The sequence below is a fragment of the Giraffa tippelskirchi genome, chromosome 13, assembly GCF_054371585.1.
Source record: "Giraffa tippelskirchi isolate mGirTip1 chromosome 13, T2T-mGirTip1v1.2.pri, whole genome shotgun sequence".
In the NCBI taxonomy this organism is placed as follows: Eukaryota; Metazoa; Chordata; class Mammalia; order Artiodactyla; family Giraffidae; genus Giraffa; species Giraffa tippelskirchi.
The window spans coordinates 55,452,117-55,475,241 of NC_137287.1; the positions used below are offsets into that span (position 1 = coordinate 55,452,117).

The 23,125-nt window shown below is 47.4% G+C and overlaps 1 protein-coding gene across 1 annotated transcript in view; it reads right to left on the reverse strand.

The window, feature by feature from the left end:
* Window positions 1-8,507: 8,507 nt before the first annotated feature.
* IL2RA (interleukin 2 receptor subunit alpha) overlaps window positions 8,508-23,125 on the reverse strand; it is a 53,027-nt gene continuing 38,409 nt past the window's right edge. The window contains exons 3-8 of the mRNA XM_081554016.1: window positions 20,122-20,235; window positions 17,793-18,014; window positions 16,353-16,433; window positions 15,929-16,000; window positions 14,688-14,754; window positions 8,508-10,827 (exon numbers count right to left, since the gene is read on the reverse strand). Of these exons, the coding sequence (XP_081410142.1) occupies window positions 10,803-10,827; window positions 14,688-14,754; window positions 15,929-16,000; window positions 16,353-16,433; window positions 17,793-18,014; window positions 20,122-20,235 (581 nt within the window). The 3' untranslated portion in view covers window positions 8,508-10,802. The remainder of the gene's footprint in view (window positions 10,828-14,687; window positions 14,755-15,928; window positions 16,001-16,352; window positions 16,434-17,792; window positions 18,015-20,121; window positions 20,236-23,125) is intronic.

Genomic DNA, 23,125 nt, shown 5'->3' on the forward strand with positions numbered 1-23,125 from the left:
CATTCTGAAGACTTCACATCAGATACTGTGCGAACCGGAAGAGGATGGAGGGACGTGGTTAAGAAGCTGAAAGAAGGGACTTACCTCCTGGTCCAGTGGTTAGAACTCCACGCTTCCACTACAGGGGGCACGGGTTCAATCCCTGGTTGGGGAACTAAGGTCCTACAAGACATTCAGTGTGGCAGGAAAAAAAAAAAAAACAGAAAAAACAAAACTGTACTTGCAGTTTATTTATTCTCCAACATCCTTGTCTCTAAGGATCCCAGCACATGGTTTGTCACTATAATATGACTGAGACATCTCTAGGGAGAGGAACCATGGGAGAAGAGGGAAGGAAAAGCCTGCCAACTCCACAGGTGTAGTTTTGGGGAGCAGAGATGCCATCTGATTTCCTACTAAGTGAGCAGACATCTGCCCTCACAGGACCCAGGTGGCAGAAGCATTCTAGCGTTATGACAATAATTTCTTTTTTAAAATCTTGCATATATAATTTATTTAAGTATCAAAATGAAATATTATTTTAGGAACACAGACACTATGAAAGAAAAAACACACTGTATTTCTCTTCACCCAGTCTCCATCCATTCTGAAATGTGTGACAATAATTTCTGACTCTAAATCTCTGACCTGCCAGGTACATTCCATTCCACCTCGCCCATGCCACGCTGTCCCTCCGTCCACTTCAGTCAGCTCACAGGTCAATTATTAACTTGGTCCGAGTTTCATCCCCCTCTTCCTTGGATGGGGCATGTCTCTCTTTGATTTCTGCCCCGGTGTCTCCAGGTGCTGAGGGAGGGTTTCTTGTTCCAGTCCCAGCAGTTCCGGGGGTGCCCTCAGGTCCCTGCAGGAGATCCGCTGACATCCTGAGCCTCAACTCCCTCCCTGCACCCAGGTTCCTTCCTTGCTGAGGCCTGGAGACTGTGCAGTCCCTGTCTGCGGTGCACCGGGCACCTGGGGACGTTTGGATTCTGTTCAAGCCTCGTTTGCCCCTAGGGGAGCTCAGAACTTGGGCCATCTCTGGCAGCTCCCCGGCTTTCCCCACTTCTAGGGGCGCAGGATTCGTGTCCTGGCTGCTCCTCCCAAAACAGTCAGACTCCCCTAGGCTCTCTTTTTTCTTTTTGACAGCTTTGTTAATGTTCTTTGACATATAAAAATTACGCACCCTTAAGATGTTTGGTAGACGTATACATCATGAAAAGATCACCAGGATCTTTACGTCCCCTGTCCCTCTGCAGTTGCCCCTGCTTACTCCGGTGTCTCAATTTAACGGTGCCTGTGTCAGAACCTCCCACCTGCCCTAAAGAGGGTGACGGTGGGCTCTGAGCTTGCCCCTCCCCTGCCCTCTCCTCTTCCCCACGGGCTGGGGAGGCGATTGGCATAGGGAAGGAAACCAGCTCTCCCGGTTGTCCGAGATTCCCCCTCCTTTCTTGTCCCACACTGTTGGTGGAATTTCCTTGAACCAGATTAGCATCTGGCGACTTTGTTTTCATGAGTCCCAGCGTAGGTGGTTGCAGAAGTGCAGAACACAGTCTAGTCCTTTCATTTCTAACGCAGTCAAAACGTCCTCCTTTATGTATGATCCTATCATACCAGCTATGGAGCTGTCTGTCTGGTTTTCCCTAGAGAGTGGTGCTCCATATTCGTAAAATGAATACACAGGAAGCTGAAACTCCAGAGGCCCTAGAAGAGGTTTCAGCACTGGGGTCCTGATCTCTGTGGACTGGATGTCCCGCTCCCCTGAGTTCACCAGTGAAATCCACCCCTCTCTGGGCATGCCTGCTGAACCTCTAGGGACAGTAAGCAGGACTCCATTTGCAGGTTTGGAGGAGCGGGCTCCAGGGACAAGCCTGGCGGGGAAGAGAGGACAGGCTGGTGCCTGTCTGAGGCTGTCCCGGTGGTCTGGCCCCTTGGCCATGGATGAGAACCTGAAAAGCTATTTAGGCGTGAGCTGAGAATGTGGGATTCACAGACACTCCAGGTGAGATTCCAGGGCACACGAAACTTGCTTTAGTGCAAATGCAGTCCTGACAGCCAGATCCTGGGGATTCTCAAAGATGCTGAGGGAGACAGTGTGTGTGTGTCAGCGTGTGTGTGTGCGTATGCCGTGGGTGTGTGCGGAGTTGAAGTCCAACACTAGCAGGTGGAGCAAGAACAAGGCATTATGGTTTATCACCAATAGCCTGGCCTCATCTGAACCTGCAGGCTGGTGAGGCCAGAAGATATTTCATTCAGACGCCAGTCTCTCCTAGAACCCCCCAAACCCTGCCACCCCACCAGGAACTTCAGAGGTGAATTTTTTAGAAAGCATTTTATTGGAGGGGGTTAATATTTGAAGCATACAGTTGGGTAGGTTTTGACATGTCCGCACCGGTAAACCTACAGTCACACAAAAGTCCTTTGTAACCCTTACTCTGCCCTCCCTGCCCATTTTCCATGTCTCCACTAACATATATAATCTTTCCTCTAGCTTTTTAAAAATCTTTTAAAATTCATTAGTTAATTTTGACTGTGCTGGTGTTTGTTGCTGCGTTTGGGCTTTTCTCTAGTTGTGTGCGGCGAGCGAGAGCTACTCTAGTTGCGGTGCGCCAGCTTCTCACTGCAGCAGCTTCTCTTGTTGCCAAGCACAGGCTCCAGGCGCACAGGCTTTAGTTGCTCCACGGCATGTGTAATCTTCCCGGATCAGGGATCGAACCCATGTCCCTTGCATTGGCAGGCAGATTCCTAGCCAGTGGACCACCAGGGAAGTCCTTTAGCTTTTTTATTTTTTATTTATTTATTTATTTTTCCATAACCTTTTATTTTTTATTTATTTATTTATTTTTATAAATTTATTTATTTTAGTTGGGGGCTAATTACTTTACAATATTGTAATAGTTTTTGCCATACATTGACATGAATCAGCCATGGGTTTACATGTGTTCCCCTTCCTGGACCCCCCACCCACTTCCCTCCCCATCCCATCCCTCTGGGTCATCCCATTGCCCCGGCCCTGCTTTTTTAAACAGATGGAATGCAGTTACTGTTACCGTTTTAATGGGTCGCCTGCTTTGGTTTTGATCGATTGACCTTTACTCATTGTGAGTCAGGTACTCCTGCTTGCTTACATGGCCCGTACATCCTGACTGGTTTGTGGATTTTATCTCATTGGCTGCTGGATATTTTTCTGCATTCCTGTAAACATTCTCGGGCTTAGTTCCAGGGTGCAGTGAAATGCGTGGATACGCTTTGATCCTTTTGGATCTCGCTTTTAAGGTGTGTCAGGAAGGATTTGCACAGCTTGTAGCCTGGAGGTTGTTATTCCCCAATGCTGAGGTGTGGCGCCTCTGAGCACTCTACCCAGTGCCTCATGAGTTATGGAATCAGGAGAGCTTCAGGCTGGCTGGTGGGAGCGGGCATTGTCCAGGTCTCAGGCTGGTGGGAGCGGGCATTGTCCGTGACCTCTCATGTGCTGAGTGTTGCCCCCCAGGTCTCCAGGCTGGTGGGAGCGGGCCCTGTCCATGACCTCTCGTGTGCTGAGTGTGGTCCCCCCCACAGTTCCTCAGGGTGGCCCTTTTCCTGGCCTGAGCAGTCTCCTCACACACAGCGGGTGGCTGGCACTCCTGTGAGGAGAAGGGCACTTGCGCGATCTCTCCAGAACCCGCCCGTCTCCGGGTTCTCTCTCAGTGCTGCTCTCTCCTGTGTCCTCCTCTCTGTGACCCGTGAGGCCTGGCTCTCTGGACACTCAGCTCCATCTCCAAACCAGGAATTCTGCTGCGTCTCCTCCCCACGCCTGGCCTGAAATGTAAGACATAAGCTGGGCCAGCGTAGGCTCTCCTGTCTGTTTCTCACCCCTCAGGGATCAGTATCCTTCACTGCAGCACATCCAATGTCTTGAAAACCACTGTTGGGGCTTCCCTGGTGGTCCAGTGGTTAAGACTTTGCCTTCCAGTGCAGGGGGTGTAGATTCCGTCCCTGGTCAGGGAGCTAAGACCCTCAGGCCGCAGGAACAAAAAACAGAACATAAACAAAAGAAGCAATATGATACAAATTCAGTAAAGACTTTTAAATGGTTCACATTTTTTAAAAAAGTCTTTAAAAAAATCTCATTATCTCATTTTGTTTTCTCCCACTTTTGGTTGTTTCAGGCAGGGGGTAAATTCAGTTCCTATTTCCCCATCTTGGCCTGAAATGGAAGCCTAAGCAGAGCTTGTTTAATACAAGGATCTGGTTGTATTAAATAAACTAAAGGAGCAAAATGGGAGAGGTTTTTATTTCAGGAATCAAAGTGTTAGTTACTCCATCATGTTCAACTCTTTGCGACCCCATGGACTGCAGCCCACCAGATTCCTCTTTCATGGAATTCTCCAGGCAAGAATACTGGAGTGGGTTGCCATTCCCTTCTCCAGGGGATTTTCCTGACCCAGGGATCAAACCCAGGTCTCCTGCATTGCAGGCAGATTCTTTAAGGTCTGAGCCACTCCAGAGAAGCCATCAGGAAGCAAAGCCTGGAGGAACACAGGGAAGAGGTGGGGTTACATGAGCAGACTTTCAGCTGATTCTGAAGGAAACTGTTGCTGCTGTTGCAATAAGTGCTGCTGTTGCAATAAGTGCTGCTGTAACTGCAAAACCATTTTGGAGCCTGTAATGGCAGTCAACCACCGCTGTCTGTACCGGGGCTGCCAAAGACTGCTGGAGCCCATAGCCATCTCTCACTGATGGAGAGGCCACGAGAAGCTGAAAGGAAGGATTATGGCTTCTCTTTCTTCATTGGCCTTCCAAACGCTTCTTTGGACTTCCCAATGGCCACCCAGCCCACAGCCAAGGCAGGAGCAACTGCGAAGTTGCAAAGACACAGCCCTTGACAGTAGAGACCTGGGTGTGCAGATACACAAAGTCATCACCTATCTGCGGCTGCATCTTTTACTCCCTCGCTGATCAGTGGCGTTTACCTTCACAATTACTCACATGGCTGTGAAGCATCTACTCCACTGAAGATTTCAGATAGTTCATAACTTCTCATATTGGGGTCTATTCTTTCAAGGTAATCTAAAGAACTTAAGCCAGATTCTCTCTTCCGACTCTACTAATGGAAATTAGTAGCCATTCATCTTGCCTGCGGAGAAGGCAATGGCACCCCACTCCAGTACTCTTGCCTGGAAAATCCCATGGACGGAGCAGCCTGGTAGGCTACAGGCCATGGGGTCGCTAAGAGTCGGACGACTGAGCGACTTCACTTTCACTTTTCCCTTTCATGCACTGGAGAAGGAAACGGCAACCCACTCCAGTATTCTTGCCTGGAGAATCCCAGGGACGGTGGAGCCTGGTGGGCTGCCGTCTATGGGGTCGCACAGAGTCAGACACGACTGAAGCGACTTAGCAGCAGCAGCAGCAGCAGCATCTTGCCTGACTGCTTGAAGGTAGTTCTTAGCCTATTTTTTTTCCAGATGGAATACTCTGTTATCCTACCCTCATAGCATTAGGATAACTCATGTAAGTAGGATAACTTATTGTAGAAAGAAAAGGATGCGCATTTTGTGCTTCACTCTTTCACAAGAGGAATGGAATAACAAGGGGATTGGCTTTGACAATCTCAGCCCTCCCTCTTTCTGACTCCTAGCTTAGCCAGAAAGGACCATCTGCCTGGAACATCCCCGTGTGAGCTCACATTTTTGGAAAGCCTTCAGGGACACTGCAAACTAACTACAGTCATTCTCTGAAGATGAGTAAGGAAATAGTCAAATTAGTATAGAGTGTCAATGCTATTTCCTTGGATGTACTTGTTTACCTCCTGGAGGGAGAAATTTTTTAGATAATATTTATGAACAGCAAACATGTACTTACTTGAAAGTCTGTTTAAATGTTATGTGCTCATTCTTGTCGCATTTTCCACTGAAAATATTTGGATACTGATAAGACCATATAAGCCAAATTTGGGGGAGAGGCATGTCTGTCTCTGATATTGGTAGGGGTGGATGTTATGGGGTGTTGATATAGCTGTTCTAACAAGGGCAGACATCACAGTGGCCTAAAAGGGAGAGTATTCCTTTCTTTCTCTTTGGTAGTTGTAACTGTTATAAGGGCTTCCCAGGTGGCTCAGTGGTAAAGAATCTGCCTGCCAATGCAGGAGATGCAAGAGAAACTGTTATAAATGTTAAATCTGCATTTTATTTTTAAACAATTTTATTTTATATTTGAGCATAATTGATTAATAGTGTTGCATACATTTCAGGTGTACAGAAAGTAATTCAGTTATACATATACACATATCTATTCTTTTTCAAACTCTTTTCCCATTTAGGTTGTTACAGAGTATTGTGTAGAGTTCCCTACACTATGTAGTAGGTCCTTGTTGATCGATTTTGTATACAGTAGTGTGAACATGTCCCTTCTGAACTCCCAATCTGCCCCCAGGGGAGGGTATTTCTGTCTCACATCCAGTACGAGTATAAGCAGTCCCGGCATGGCCCTGCCATGTCAGACATCCTGGCTCCTTTGGTTTTATTTCAGTTTCAATCCCACTCCTGGGCTGACTCCCACCACCAAGGCCACCTGCCAGCCAGTGGAGGAGGTGAAGGAGGGGCAGGACATACCCGTCCTCTTCAAGGGCACATCCTAGAGACTGCTCGCTTTACTATACTCATGTCTCCTGGGGCAGAACTTAGTCACGGGACCCACTGAGCTGCAAGGGAGGCTGGAAAATGTAATCCTTAGCTGGCAGGAGACTGTGTCCCCCTAACACCCGGGGCTAAGGGAAGGATGGATTTAGGGAGGCACACAGCAATCTCTGTTAGAATGACTTATTTTCCACAGTTGTTTTAAATTCCCAACCTGGTAATACCAGCATCTCTGCCATGTCTGTATTTGGTTCTGATGCTGGCTGTGTCTCTTCAAACTGTGTTTGCTGCCTTTTAGCTTGCCTTGTAATTTTTTTTCTTTGTTTTTGCCACATTGCTTGGCTTGTGGGATCTTAGTTCCTTGACCAGGGATGGAACCGGGGCCCTTGGCAGTGAAAGCACTAAGTCTTAACCACTGAACCACCAGGGAATTCCCTAGCATGCTTGTACATTTTTGTTGAGAGCTAGATGTGATGTCCCAGGTAACAGGAGCTGAGGTAAGTAGGCCTTTGGTGTGAGGCTTTGTATGTCGGTGTAGGAATTAGGCTGTGTTTAATGCTTACAGTACCTGGGGTGTCAGAGGCTGAAACTGCCTGTGGTCTAGTTGTTTTTTTTCCCCTGGTTTTCCCTGGGTTTTCTCTGGGTTTCCCTTCATGTTTTTTCTTAAATAGAGTCTGAGACATGCCGGTCTTTGGGCTGTTTTGTTGTCGTTTAGTCACTCAGTCATGTCCGCATGCTGTATGTAGCCCACCGGGCCCCTCCGTCCATGGAGATTCTCCAGCCAAGAATTCTGGAGTGGGTAGCCATTCCCTTCTCCAGGGGATCTTCCCTACAGTCTCTTATGTCTCCTGCATTGGCAGGCAGTTTCTTTACCACTGCATCACCTGGGAAGACTTACCACCCCGTTCCCATTAAGTAATCACTCTTAACAGCCCCAATAGGCACTAGTTTGCTTCAGTCTCTTTGGAGCTGCCTCTTTTGGACACTGTGTATAAAAGGAATCATACAGCACGTGACATTTTATGTCTGGCCTCCTTCACTTAGCGTTGTGTTCTTTAGGCTCATCTACATGGCAGCCTTTTTGAAGACCTCATTCCTTTCTGTGACTGGGTCGTATTGCAGTGTGTGGGGAGACCACGGTTTGCTTAACCACTCATCCACTGGTGAGCGTTTGGGTTGTTTCCATCTCTTGACTGTTTGGCTGTGATGCTGTTATAAATAGTCATATACCAGTTTCTGTGTGGACGTGGGTTTTCTTCACCCCTGGGTAATATAACCGGGAGTGGAATTGCTGAGCCATGTGGTCATTCCATGTTTAACTTTTTCAGAAACTACTACCACAGTGGTTGCATCATTTTACATTCCCACCAGCAATGTATGAGGGCTCCTATTTCTCCATATTCTTGTCAACATTTGTTATTTCCTTTCTTTTCCCCTTAAAGTCGTCTTATTGGGTATGACCATCTCACTGTGGTTTTTATTTGCATTTATTTTTTAAAAATTTTTATTGAAATATAGTTGATTTACAATGTTCTGTTAGTTTCAAGTATACATATATATATATGTTATTTTTTTACATTCTCTTCCATTATAGGTTATTATAAGATTTTTGAGTAGAGTTCTCTGTGCCATACAGTAGGTCCTTGTCAATTATCTATTTTTCTATATAGTAGTATGTATATGTTAATCCCAAACTCCTAATTTATCCCTCCCCACTTCCCCTTTGGTAACCATAAGTTTGTTTTCTATGTCTGTCAGTTTCTTATTGTTTTGTTAATAAGATCACTTGTATCTTTTTCAACTCCACATATGAGTGATATCATACAATATTTGTCTCTCTCATACCGACTTACTTCACTTAGTAAGATCATCCCTAGGTCTACCCATGTTGCTGAAAATGGCGTTATTTCATTATTTTTATGGCTGAGTACTATTCCATTGCACACGTGTGTGCATGCACATGTGTGTGTGTACACATGTATACCTGATTTGCCTTGCTGAAATGACCAGTGACGATGTGCTTGTTAACTGTCTGTCAGGACCTTTGTATGTTATTAAAAGTATTGAGGGCTCCCAAAACTTTTTGTTGTTTATGTAGTTACATCTAGTGATACTTACCATACTTAGATGCTAAAACCAAGAAAATTTGAAAACGTTATTTATTAATTCTTCCATAAACAATAGTAATAAACTCATTATACGTTAACACCAGAGCAATGACATAATCATATATCATGTAGCTTCTGGAAAAACTCCATCATGCACTTGTAAGGGAATGAGAGGGAAAAAGGCAAATCACATCTTACTCACAGTTGACCTTTGAACTACCCAGGAGTTGGGAGCAATGACCCTCTGTGCAGTAAAAAATCCACATGTTATAGTTGGTTCCCCATACCCATGGTTTCTACATATCCCTGGTTCTGCATCTACAGATTCAGCCAACCTCAGGTTGAATAGCACTACAGGATTTACTGTTGACAAAAATTCACATGTAAACGGAAACTCCGCAGTTCAAACCCATACTCTTCAAGGGTCACCTGTATTATGAAAAAGTTTTGATCTCACAGACTTCCCTCCCCAAAGTGAGTAATGATAATCCAGTTTTACTCAAGTCAGATAAATAAGGTTAAAAACTTAATTTTTTTCTGGTCTGACATTCCAGATCTTAACCTTACTTTCCCAGAAAACATACATGTCGGGGAATGATAATGATGGAATCTGATTGTACTTGGTTGGTCACAGAAAGGACATAAAACCACTTTTTAACCTGGATATAGACCTACTGACACCTGCCCATTTTTTGGTAACACTTTCCTGCCCTCTCAGAAATGAAGACTGGCTGCTGATTTAAATTTTTCATTAATCTCCTTCATCATGTGACTTTGTTCAGCTAGGACATTTGTCAACTGATTGAGAATTGATATGTTGGGCAAGAGTCTGAACTTTCAGTCTGAAATCTCAGCCCCCAAGGTTGGCTTTTCCATTGGGGGTTGAGGGTGGGCAGGTGTGGAGAGGTATAAACCCGTTGGTTCTCAAAGTGTGGTCCCCGGACCAGCATCATCAGCATCACCTGTAACCTGTTAGACATGTGGATTCTCGGGCCTCACCCCAGACCTGCTGATTCAGAAACTTTGGAGATGCACTCAGGCTTCCGGGTCTCACCAAGGTCTCCAGGTAATTTTAATTTGCTCACAGTGTGAAGGTCACTGATGTGACCTTGTCCATAATTACACGTGCTCCCCTGCCCCCATCCTTCTTTCTTTCCTTCCATAAACATTGAATGTACTGCTCCCTTATCAGTGTTTTTATGATACCTCTTTGCAAATGTACACATTTGCACACTGTATGTCTGTCTGTAAACATCAAATTTGTGGCAGCCGAATGCAAAGCATCATTAATGGCAATCCCAGAGAAAAAGCTCTTAGAATAGCCAGTCATGAACAGCTGAAGCTAAATGTTAAGGATAACCCACTACCTGGGACCCAGCTTCTCCCCCTTCTCCCGGCATTAACTCCAGTGAAATCCTTTCAAACTCTGAAGCTCAACAGTTCCATGGGTTTGCTTGCTGTCTTCTATGGTCACCCAAAGACTGCTCCCCCAGGGAACCTGTTCTTTAGAAACTCGAACTGGAAGTTTCAGTAGAGGGGGCTAGCTTGGAGGACTGGGCTAAGGTCAAAAGGATTCCTTTGGGGGCATATAAGCAGGAGAGTGGGCTGGTCAACCAGAGGCTGGGAAAGGACTTATGTGGATCCAGGGACAAAGTCCACTCACCTGGGCAGAGAGTGTTGTGTGTCTATTTACATCAGTGCTAGGGCTTTCCTTGGGATCTCTAACCTGGGAAATTGGGATGCTTTTAGCATGAAGTTACTCTTCTTTATACTCTACATAGTGTGGAGAGAACTCCATGCTACTCGTGGGTCTAATGAACACACACACATGAAAACAGGACCAAGAGTTCTGGTTGTCCCTCCCTGTTCCTCCAGCGACCTTGGACTTGCTAAGGACACAGGTCGACCTCACGGGTTGATACTACAGAGCTGGCTTCACGATGGAGTTGCAGTTGCCTGGTGTTCTGTTATGTGACTTCAGAACTTTCCAGAGCCCACTGGATCAGGAGATGCCTCTTGGATGAGTGTTTAGCTTCTTTGATTTTGATTGTGGTCCACGATGTCTATGGGCTGTTCTTGACTTCTTCCGGCCCTTGGTTTTCTAGATTGTCCTTCTGTTCTTCTTCCTGTGGTGATACAAGTCATAGTCATGGGTGGAATGCTGCACCAAAAACAATATGGCCTCACTAAACTGATGTGGGTTGAGCATCCCACGAAAGCCCCATTGACCCGCTAACTTTAAATCCCACCTCAGGATACCCTGACCATCCCACTTGCTGATCATCCCTCTAGAGGTCAAGACCAGCAGCCCCGTGGTCCTCACGGTGTCATGATCCAGTCATTGTGCAGACTGTGAGGCTGAAGATGAGCCTGAGGCCTGGCCAGTTACAGGTGGGGGAGCTGGTGGGTCTTGGGGAGGGCCTGAAAGATAGGCTGTGTTCAGGGGCTACTCCTCACGGGGTGCATAACCTCACTTTGCATTTGTCCCAGTGGGTGGTGATGACAGTTCCCGGGAGGGGGGTACCTGCATCATCTCGAGTCAACCCTCCTCCTTCACACTCACTTCCAATCAGCCACCAGACTCTGCTAACCTGACTCCTTTATGTATCTCTCCATTCTTTTCCTCTGGTTTAGCTGATGCCCCCAACCTCATCCATGCTCTCCTTGTCCCCTGTGTGGATTTATTCCAGCATAACGTATCAAACTGCCACCATTATTACCACCCCAATTCCAGCCTTTCTGGTGGCCAGACCATTCAAATGCCGATGTTACCATTTATCGCATAAGCCAGCTTCTATGGCTGCTGTTGCCCTCAGGATGGGATTGAGTTCCCCAGTCTGGTCTGATCTTCCAGGACATGGTCTCTGGCTAGCACACATCAGGGCACTGTGACCAGTGCACTTTACCCCTCAGTGCTGAGAACTGCCAGACCCTCCCAGACAGCCTCCTGCCCTTTAGGACGCTTCCCTTCTCCTCCTGTCCCTCTGCCTCCCAGCCCTCCTGCTGCTTATCTGCCGGCATCAGCTCTGAAAGCCTGTTGAGCGACCCCATGTAGGATGACATGTGTCATTTCTCTCTTCATTCTCTGTAACAGCTCAGTCTTAGGCTTTCACAAATTGCATTTCAAGTCTCTCTTTTTTATTTTCCTTCTCCTTGACTAGTCTATAAGCTCCTGAGAGCAGGGGCCCTTCTTAATCATCCTGAGGCCCCTACCAACTGCCTGGTACACAGGAGATAGTCTCTGAGTCCCTTTAAAATCGAGAGATAATTGGCAAAGAACACTATGGAAGTTTAAGGTGTAGTGTGTTGACTTGATACATTTATGTGTTGTGACATAATGACCACCATGCTGTTAAGCTAACACTTCCATCACATTGCATGGTTGTCATTTCTTTTTTGGTGGTAAGAATATTCAAGAGCTAGTCTCTTAGCAACTCTAACGTGTACACATACACTGCTGTTGATTGTAGTCACCTAAGCTGTGGCATCAGATTCCCCAGAACTTGGCCATCTCCTCACTGCAAGTGTGTGCCCTTTGACCCACGTCTACACAGGAGCTGTTCTATAAAACTTTCTGGAAGTGGAAGACAATAGCTGCAGAGAAGGAAAAATAATAGCACAGCTAGCTGTGCTAAAGGGATTTCCTGAATTGAAAACTGCTAGTTTCTAGCCAGCACTGTGCTATAAGAAGTTTCTGTGAAGATGGGAGTGTCTCGTATCTGTGTTGTCCAACAAGGTGGCCACGTGTGGCTATCAAACTCTTGAAATGTGGCTACTGCCACGTGTAGACCGAACTTTTAATCATATTTAATTTATTTAAGTTTAAGCTGAAGTATCTGCACGTGGCTAGTGGCGAACCTGTCAGTGTCCTTCCTCAGCTCTCAGCAGCATCTGGTTACCTCCTACCTGACTAAGAGCTCCCATGGGGTGAGGCTGCAGGAACTGGCGTGCAGGCAAATGCTTAACAACCAGCTCTCGGAAACAGTCTGCTCACCTCCATGGTGTAAAAACCCCCACCACACCCAGTGTCAAGCTGTCCTGAATACAGAGCTGGGGAGAGAGGCACAGTGTAAAATTATCATCTAGGCAGTATTTCCTCAACACAGGTACACAGATGCAAACAAGAATAAAGTAGTCAAATGTAAGAAAATAATAAGAAAGTGATTAATTTTGAATATTTATTGACTTTGTACTATTTAACTTATTTAATTGTAAGCTTATATACTTTAGTTTTTAATAATGGCTAAACTTAAAAGCAGATCGCAAAACTCCAGAACACCTAACTTTTGGCCTTTGGGAGCCTTTGCAAGCCAGCTCCATCTCATCACCAGCTCCTAGTACAGTTCAGTCACTTGGTCATGTCCGACTCTTTGCGACCCCATGGACTGAAGCACACCAGGCTTCCCTGTCCATCACCAACTCCCACAGCCTACTCAAACTCATGTCTATTGCCTCAGTGATGCCATCCAACCATCTCATCCTCTGTCATCCCCTTCTCCTCCCACCTTCAATCTTTCCCAGCATCAGGGTCTTTTCTAATGAGTCAGTTCTTTGCATCAGGTGGCCAAGGTATTGGAGTTTCAGCTTCAGCATCAGTCCTTTCAATGAATATTCAGGACTGATTTCCTTTAGGATTGACTGGCTGGATCTCCTTGTAGTCCAAGGGACTCTCAAGAGTCTTCTCCAACACCACAGTTCAAAAGCATCAATGCATTGACGCTCAGCTTTCTTTATAGTCCAACTCTCAAAGGCAATGGCACCCCACTCCAGTACTCTTGCCTGGAAAATCCCATGGACAGAGGAGCCTGGTAGGCTGCAGTCCATGGGGTTGCTAAGAGTCGGACACGACTGAGCGACTTCACTTTCACTTTTCCCTTTCATGCACTGGAGAAGGAAATGGCAACCCACTCCAGTATTCTTGCCTGGAGAATCCCAGAGACGGCAGAGCCTGGTGGGCTGCCGTCTATGGGGTCGCACAGAGTCAGACACGACTGACGTGACTCAGCAGCACATCTGTACATGAGTACTGGAAAAACCATAGCCTTGACTAGATGGACCTTTATTGGCAAAGTAATGTTCCTGCTTTTTAATATGCTGTCTAGGTTGGTCATAGCTTTCCTTCCAAGGAGTAAGCGTCTTTTAATTTTATGACTTCAGTCACCATCTGCAGTGATTTTGGAGCCCCCCAAAATAAAGTCTGTCACTGTTTGTATTGTTTCCCCATCTATTTACCATGAAGTGATGGGACCGGCTGCCACGATCTTATTTTTCTGAATGCTGCTGCTGCTGCTGCTAAGTCGCTTCAGTTGTGTCCGACTCTGTGCGACCCTATAGACGGCAGCCCACCAGGCTCCACCGTCCCTGGGATTCTCCAGGCAAGAATACTGGAGTGCGTTGCCATTTCCTTCTCTCGTGCATGAAAGGGAAAAGTGAAAGTGAAGTCGCTCAGTCATGTCCGACTCCTAGCGACCCCATGGGTCTGCAGCCTACCAGGCTCCTCCACCCATGGGATTTTCCGGGCAAGAGTACTGGAGTGGGGTGCCATTGCCTTCTCCGGTTCTGAATGCTAGCAATTGCTTTAAAAAAAATGGGGGGGTAGTATTTGCTGTGGCCACAAGAGGGTGCTCTCAGGTGACATTGGATTTTAGGAAGGCTTTTGGTGGTTCAGTCCGTAAAGAATCTGACTGAAATGCAGGAGACCTGGGTTTGATCCGTGGGTCAGAAAGATCCCCTGAAGTAGGGAATGGCAATCCACTCCAGTATTCTTGCCTGGAGAATCCCATGGACAGAGGAGCCTGGCGGGCTACAGTCCATGGGGTCGCAAAGAGTGGAACGCGACCGAGTGACTAACACTTGGAATAGCTCTCTGGGTCGGTCTGCGGTGTCTGTTGTCTCCTACTGTCTGTTGTCTCCTGGAAGACTGCAGTTCTGGGTATCTGGAGGACTCACACAGTGTCAGGCAGTTCTTTGTTTCACAACTACTCACCATCTCCGCTGCCAGGTGAGGCAGCTCAGGAGGAGGACACTGGCGAGCAGGAGGACGCAGCCGGCCACTGTGGACAGAGAAGCAGGTCAGGAAGGCGGTCCCCGGGGCTGAGAGAGCCCCTTCCCGTGCGTCTGTCCCCCCAGCCCTCCACACCCAGCTCAGTGCTTCCCGGGAGGTGAGCGCTGCGGTTTCTGCCGCCCCTTTTCAGAATGCAGCTCCCTCCTGGCCAGGCTTCCCTGGAGGCTCCAGGACCAGGGCCTGGGGGTATGGACTGGAAGGGCTCCAGCCTTTCCCATGGAGGCTTCCCTCTTTCTCAGGGAGCAGCTGACACGCACCCTCTTCAGAGAGGGTCAGAGGCCCAGCCTCAGTTCAAGAGACCCTGAGTGAGGCCCGCAAGGGGTGAAAGAAATGTTGGAAACATCAAGATGAGTATAAAGGTAAATGATAAACACTTAGCATCTCCTGAAAGTGTCCCTGTTTCCCATACACTCTTTCCTTTGCCCTGGAGATGGCAGGTTATCCATCCAGCTGTCCGTCTATTGGTCTTAGACATGCCTTAAAGCCTGTTTTTCTCCCTCCATCTGCCCCATAAGATATAATTGACCTGTAACATGGTGTAATTTTAAGGTGTACACTTACTTATCGCAAAATATATTGTAATTACTATTGCTTTTCTGTGCCAAGAACATTGAAGATTTACTCTCAGCAGCTTTCAAGTCCGCAACACAGTATCGTTGGCAGTAGTCCCCACACCCTGACCGTCCCCTGACCGTCCCCAGACCGACTCCGTGACAAAGTCCGAGCCCATTGACACTAGCCCTCTGTTTGCCTCACCCCCAGGCCCTGGTCACCAGCATTCTACTCTAAGAGCTCCGTTTTGGTGTTTTTGTGTTTTTTTTTCTCCTCAGAGCCTGTTTTTGCCTCCCACCAGAAGGCACCTGGCGTGGTCTTGGCGTGTTTTTTTCTCTCCTGCCCTGGGCACACCACCTCACCCCCACACACATCCAGGTGCCAGGTGTTTGTCCTCTGGGAGCTGATCGGGAGGCCCTGGTTGAGGCTGGTTGGAGACCTCACTGCTAACTCACCAGAGCTGACCTGTGACTCTGAGTCACGTTATGCTCTGGATTCGTCTTTGAGTTTTATACACATCATATAGTGTAAAGAGTTAATTTAGACTGACTCATCGAGCAGCTCACCACCCACCAAGCAAATGTGTCGGTATCTGTTGGGTCACTACCCACCTGCGATCTGATACTCGGTGGTAAATATGAACGTATCCAATGTTGTAACCATGTCTGTGGGCTTCTGGAAATCTGTGCAAAAGAGAGGGGAAGATGCTTGTGGATGCTGGCTGTGGGGCTGCCTGGGGCTGCGAGAGTCCAGGCTCCTGGAGGCGGGGGACTTGGAGGCCGCTGGAGACCTGCGAGAGGCCAGGGGAGCCTTGGACCAACATCTGAATGTTTCGTTCTTCTGCCTTGAGCTGCCGCCCTCCAACTTGCTTCTCCTCCAACACTGGCTACGCTGGCTGTGTTTGAGGACTGGGAGGTCATGTGCGGATGTGGGACCGTCTCTAGCACCAGGGGGCAGCTCCCAGGCCAGCTCTTCCGTCTCCTGCCTCACAGTTTAATAGCCAAGCTTTTATCTTCCAAGAAACTCCAGCTGTACCTGTGGTCCCTGCCGTCCTGGTTGTTAAGAAAGTTCCACTCCCAGGAGGAGCCTCCGTGCTCTCCCAAGGCTCTGCGTCATCTGGAGGAGAGAAGAAGGATGCTTGTGGGGCAGAAGGTAGGGAGTGGGGGTCTCCCATCCACCCCCTCCGCCTCCTCAGCTGACCCCAGACACGGTAGCTGAGGTGTGTCTCGGCTCTGCGGTCCCCATCAGGGTCATGGTGAAGTGGCTCAACAACCCCAGCAGAGCGGGAGGAGGGAACTGTGACCCTGACTCTGCTTTCCTTGGAGCTCTGATCAGCTTTCTCCCCAGACTTCCTACTCAGCTCTGGTTTCCATCTGCAGCTTGGAATTGGGTCATCATAATACAGATTCCATCAAACCATTAAACAAAGTGCATGTGTGCTAAGTCACTTCAGTCATGTCCGACTCTTTGCGACCCTATGGACTGTAGCCCATCAGGCTCCTCTGTCCATGAGATTCTCCAGGCAAGAATCCTGGAGTGGGTTGCCATTTCCTTCTCCAGAGAATCTCCCCAATGCAGGGATCAAACCTCTTATGTCTCCTGCATTGGCAGGTGGGTTCTTTACCACTAGGGCCACCTGGGAAGCCTATTAAAGTAGAAATGCACAAAAGGAGAGCTTTTCTCTGTGACAGGTTCCCCATTGCTTGTAGACACGCCAGTGGGCAGCGTGACTCACAGGGGGCGGACTATGGGAAAGAAACACAGCACCTCCCCCGCTGCCCTGAAGATCCAAGAGGGAGGTATGGGGCCTGGTCAATGGGGGTGAGCAAAGAAACCACTAACAGTTAGGGCCCAATGGGGGGACTTTTGATTGTAGATATGGTAATACGATTTCAGGATGAAAATAGCAGAAGACCTCAACGTAGGTGGCTTGTCCATGTGCGTGATTGAGCATACAGGCATGTGCATGTGTGTCTGTGCTTGAAAAGTCCCTCCCCTGCACGTCTGCACTTTGGCAAAGCTCAAGTGGGACTCACACAAGACAGGGGGGTGGCTTTCTCCTGGTATAGCAGGAGAATGGATTTACGTTACGTATCAGCAAGTTGGAAATGTATTCAGGGCAGGTGGACTTTCCCTTTTGAATGAGGAAGTCTTGGTAGCTTAGAGGCAGAGGGGGACTTTCAGGATCAGCTAGAAACGGGGACAGCACCACGTGGGGGTGGGGTGGGGCCTCCGGAGGACGCCTGTCTTCCTCTTTCAGATCCTGCTCTTTATCCCCATCAGGAAATGGGGGACCCCAGGGTGAAGAGAACTTAAAGTTTATCTAATCTGTTTTCTAGAGTGAGAACAAACCGAGGCCCCAGGAGAGGAAGTGGCTCGCCCTAGACCACGTAGTAGGTGGATCAGGAATTCCAGTCTGGTCCACCTCAGGGAAGCAGCCAGTGGTGGACCCTGGGGTGGGGGGCACCTCTGTACCTGGAACCTGACTGTTCGCTCCTTCATTTATGCACTTGAGACTGGGCCTGGTCCACCTCATCTCCCCGTCGATCATCGTGCAGGTGCTTTCAGCAGGACCGGTCTGTAGGGCCCTGAATCCCTGGGCGCACTGGTAATGAACTGTCTGCCCCAGCATGAAATGATAGACTCTCTTTAAAGGTTCAAGTTCATGTTCCCATGGTGGCGGCTCCTCGCAGTGACCTGGGTGAAGGGAAGGGAATTCCAGAGGCAAGTTGAGGAGATGCTGTGAGTCCAGGCTGCCTCTTTCTAGAGACCAGACCACAGTCTTTCTTTTCTTTGGTCCCCTCCTCTTTCCCTCCCCCGCTTTCTTCCAATAAGTATTGGTAACATCTATTTGCCAGGGCCTTTGCTAGGCACTTTGTGAAAGGCATGAAGATCCAGTCCCCCTCTGCTGCAGTGAGCAGACAGTGGATCAGGGAAGGGAGCCTCTGCAGGGAGAACATGGTGAGGATGATACTCGAGACACAGGTGCTCACTCTGGGAACGCAGAGAAATGAGCTTCTGCTGACAGGGAGAGATTTGCTAAGTGGACAGGTGTGCGAACAGTGGTCTCAGCTTAGGGTTAAGGGCAGGCTCCAGCCAGTCTGGGCCGAGGAGATGTGGAGACCACCCAGATCTCGACTGCTAAATGAGGAAACACATCCTCAAGAGGTCATCTTGGAGCCACGGAGAAGTGCTTGGGACAAATTCAAAGCTGGTAGGAGGGAAGCACCAAGACGATCTTAGAGAAATGGAGCCTGGTCCCTGATCAAGGCATGCCTGAAGCTTGCCCTTTTAAGACCTCTGAAAATTCCCATGTCCAGTAACTTTCCCCTCACCCAACTAAAACCCAAGCCTGGCTGACCTTTAACCCCACAGATCATGTCCTGTCCTGATTTAATCCTCTGTCCCCACAAATATGGACACATGGAACCACAGATCCTTCTAAGCCCAGAATTGTGAAGCTGTGTATATGCTCTGACCTTCCACAACCCCAAGGATCCAACATAACCCCTCCCACTGCCCTCCATGACCCTTTGCAGCAGGAGGCCCAGTGGTCCCATCCTGAGGGGTCTGCTCAGTACAGCATCTTGAAGTCCATCCTTGAACATGTGTTTAAGTCTCAGAATCAAATTGTCTTTCCAGTCAGTAAAATTCATAACCATCCAGACCCATTGGAATTGGATTTGCTTCTTTCAAGTGAAAACCTCCAAATTAAGACAGTCTGCACAGCATCCCTTAGCCAGAGGCAGCTGGTTATCTCTTGAGTAAGGAGAGTAAACACTGACCTCTTGAGAAAACTTTCAGTAATTGTGGAATATGGGAGGGGAGAAGTAGAGGAAAACAACTAATGTGTTCTGAAACCTCACTCCAGAACAAAGTCACAGTGACAAGGACAGGAAACAGCATATTGCAGCAGGTTCCCCAGATTAGTCGTTGTCCTTTTTTATTTTTTAATTAATAAAAGCTGAAAATAAATTCAAAGTAGCTTAAATTACCATATCAAGACCCCTGGTCTAATTCAGGAGACCCGAGGCCTTATTTCAGTCCCATTTTGTGAGCTGTGCCATGTCTTTAATTGTCTCCACATCTCAATTCCACAGTAAATTGAAGGAATATTTCCTGCTCTATGACTCACTGGGTTCTGAGGTTCAAATGAGATTATAGACAAAGTCGTAAACTTCTTTGTAAGGTTATACAATTAGCGTAGGAGCACAGGGCATTGTAAGGTCAGCTGGGCCCCTCAAAGCTCAGGTTTCCCCAATGGGCTCCTTTCTTCCTGATGTCAAGGCTGACTTCCACCTTATTAATTTTGGAAAGTCGGGGCAGCGGCTGGGTGACACAGCACTGGCTTGTCCACAGCCAGTTAGCTCAAGTTCTGTCCACAGCTTCCAGAAGCCAGTGTGACCCCACCCACCTCAGAACCCCATCCTGTTAGAAATAGAGACGTCTGGAAGTAAATTACTTGGCTCACAGTTCAGTATCTCTTCCTTAAGGGAAACGCTGACTCAGATTGGTATTGTCTGGCCACTGTGCTTGGGGCAGTTAGTCCCCAAAATGCTATTTGAACGGAAGTGAGTTGAGTTGAATTGAATTGGGTTCTCTTGGGCCGGTTGCCAATCCTGGAGGATGCCCAGAGCTCAGGCCGGCTGCTGTAAGAGGGGCTCAAGATGCTGAGCAGACAGCCTGCCACCACCATGCCGTGGTGCCAGTCCCCAGGACGTCCTCAGGAGAGAGGACCATAGGCTGGAGTCTCCCCCTCGGGGGTGTGCTGTGTGTGGCTGTGAGAGAGAAGGACCACTCCTACCTGGAAGTTCAGCTTGCTCTGGGGGCTGCGTTTGGCTCTGCACACCTGTGGGTTTTCTCTCACTCTGTTCTTCAGGTCCAGGAGTGACTTGTTTTACTGGGTTCTTAGCGGGAGCTAGAGAGTATGGAGAGGATGAAGACGATAACTTCACAGGTATTTAAAAGAGAAAACCCTCAGAAAGAACGTCTTTCTAGGGCCTGTAACATGCCAGGCAATATCGGGGGATGCTGAGGTTATAAAAGTGAGACCTGCATACCCTGTCGTCAGGGGGCTCTCTGAGGGCCTGTTCACAGGCAGCAGGGCACCAGCCTACCAGTCAGGCTTCCTGTACATGATGATAGTAGCCTACAATGTGTCTCTGAAGGACCCGAGCTTTTCTGGTGGAATGGTTTGTGCCCGTGTGTCTCTCCAAAAGGGACCCCATTCTGGCCATCGGCCTGTCAACACCGTGCATGGAGGTGAGTGTGGCGGCCAGAGGAGCAGTCAACTCAACAGCTCACCCATCCTGTTTCCCAAAGGCAGGTCATTTAAGATTCAGAGGGCATCCTAAGGAATGGCAATGTATGCAATCTCAGAAAAGACAGAATGGTCTGTTTCCAAGGCAAACCATTCAATATCACAGTAATCCAAGTCTATGCCCTAACCACTAATGCTGAATAAGCTGAAATTGAATGGTTCTATGATGACCTACAAGACCTTCTAGAACTAACACCAAAAAAAGATGTCCTTTTCATCATAGGGGACTGGAATGCAAAAGTAGGAAGTCAAGAGATACTTGGAGTAACAGGCAAGTTTGGCCTTGCAGTACAAAATGAAGCAGGGCAAAGGTGAACAGAGTTTTGCCAAGAGAACACATTGGTCATAGCAGACGCCCTCTTCCAACAACACAAGAGGCGACTCTACACATGGACATCAGATGGTCAATACCAAAATCAGACTGATGCTATTCTTTGTGGGTGAAGATGGAGAAGCTCTATTCCGTCAGCAAAAACAAGACCAGGAGCTGACTGTGGCTCAGATCATGAACTCCTTATTGCAAAATTGAGACTTAAATTGAAGAAATTAGGAAAACCACTAGACCATTCAAGTATGACCTAAATCAAATCCCACTTCCCTGGTGGATCAGATGGTAAAGTGTCTGCCTACAATGCAGGAAACCCAGGTTCAATCCCTGGGTCGGGAAGATCCTCTCGAGAAGGAAATAGCAACCCACTCCAGTACTCTTGCCTGGAAAACCCCATGGACGGAGGACTGGGGTAGGCTACGGTCCATGCGGTCACAAAGAGTCAGACACAACTGAGCGACTTTCACTTTCACTTTCTATGATTATATGGTGGAAGTGAGAAATAGATTCAAGGGATTAAATCTGACAGGCAGAGTGCCTGAAGAACTATGGACAGAGGTTTGTGACACTGTACAGGAGACGGTTATCAAAACCATCCCCAAGAAGAAGAAATGTAAAAAGGCAAAATGGTTGTCTGAGGAGGCTTTACAAATAGCTGAGAAGAGAAGTGAAAGGGAGGGAGAAAAGGAAAGATATGCTCATTTGAATCCAGAGTTCCGAAGACTAGCAGGGAGAGATAAGAAACTCTGCCCAGGTGATTAATGCGAAAAAATAGAGGAAAACCATAGAATGGACCTGTTTAGAGATCGCTTCAAGAAAATTAGAGAAACCAAGGGAACTTTTCATGCAAAGATGAGCACAATAAAGGACAGAAACAGTATGGACGTAACAGAAGCAGAAGATATTAAGAAGAGGTGGCAAGAATACACAGAAGAACTATACAAAAAAGATTTTCATGACCCAGACAACCACGATGATGTGATCACTCAACTAGAACAGACATCCTGGAATGTGAAGTCAGTGGGCCTTAGGAAGCATCACTATGAACAAAGCTAGTGGAAGTGATGGAGTTCTAGCTGAACTACTTCAAATCCTAAAAGATAATGCTGCTAAAGTGCTGCATTTAATATGCTAGCAAATTTGGAAAACTCAGCAGTGGCCACAGGATTGGAAAAGGTCAGTTTTCATTCCAATCCCAAAGAAAGGCAATGCCAAAGAATGTTCAAACTATGGCACTACTGCGCTCATTTCACACATTAGCAAAGCAATGCTCAAAATTCTCCAAGCTAGGCTTCAACAGTACATGAACCAAGAACTTGCAGATGTTTAAGCTGGATTTAGAAAAGGCAGAGGAACCAGAGATCAAATTGCCAACATCCTATGATTGTTGGATCATAGAAAAAGCAAGAGAGTTCCAGAAAAACAGCTGCTTCTGCTTCATTGACTATGTTAAAGCCTTTGACTGTGTGAATCACAACAAATTTGTGTGGAAAATTCATAAAGCAGTAGGAATATCAGACCACCTTACCTGCCTCCTGAGAAACCTGTATGCAGGTCAAGAAGCAACAGTTAGAACCAGACATGGAACAACAGACTGGTTCCAAATTGCAAAAGGAGTACATCAAGGCTGTATATTATCATCCTGCTTATTTAACTTATATGCAGAGTACATCATGAGAAATGCTGGGCTGGATGAAGCACAAGCTGGAATCAAGATTGCTGGGAGAAATATCAATAACCTCAGATATGCAGATGACACCACTCTTATGGAGAAAGTGAAGAAGAACTAAAGAGTCTCATGATGAAAATGAAAGAAGAGAGTGAAAAAATTGGCTTAAAACTCAACATTCAGAAAACTAAGATCATGGCATCTGGTCCCATCACTTCATGGCAAATAGATGGCGAAACAATGGAAATAGTGGCAGACTTTATTTCAGGGGGCTCCAAAATCACTGCAGATGGTGACTGCAGCCATGAAATGAAAGGACGCTTGCTCCTTGGAAGAAAAGCTATGACCAACCTAGACAGCATATTAAAAAGCAGAGACACTACTTTACCAACAAAGGTCCATCTAATCAAAGCTATGGTTTTTCCAGTAGTCATGTATGGATGTGAGAGTTGTATCATGAAGAAAGCTGAGCGCCAAAGAATTGATGCTTT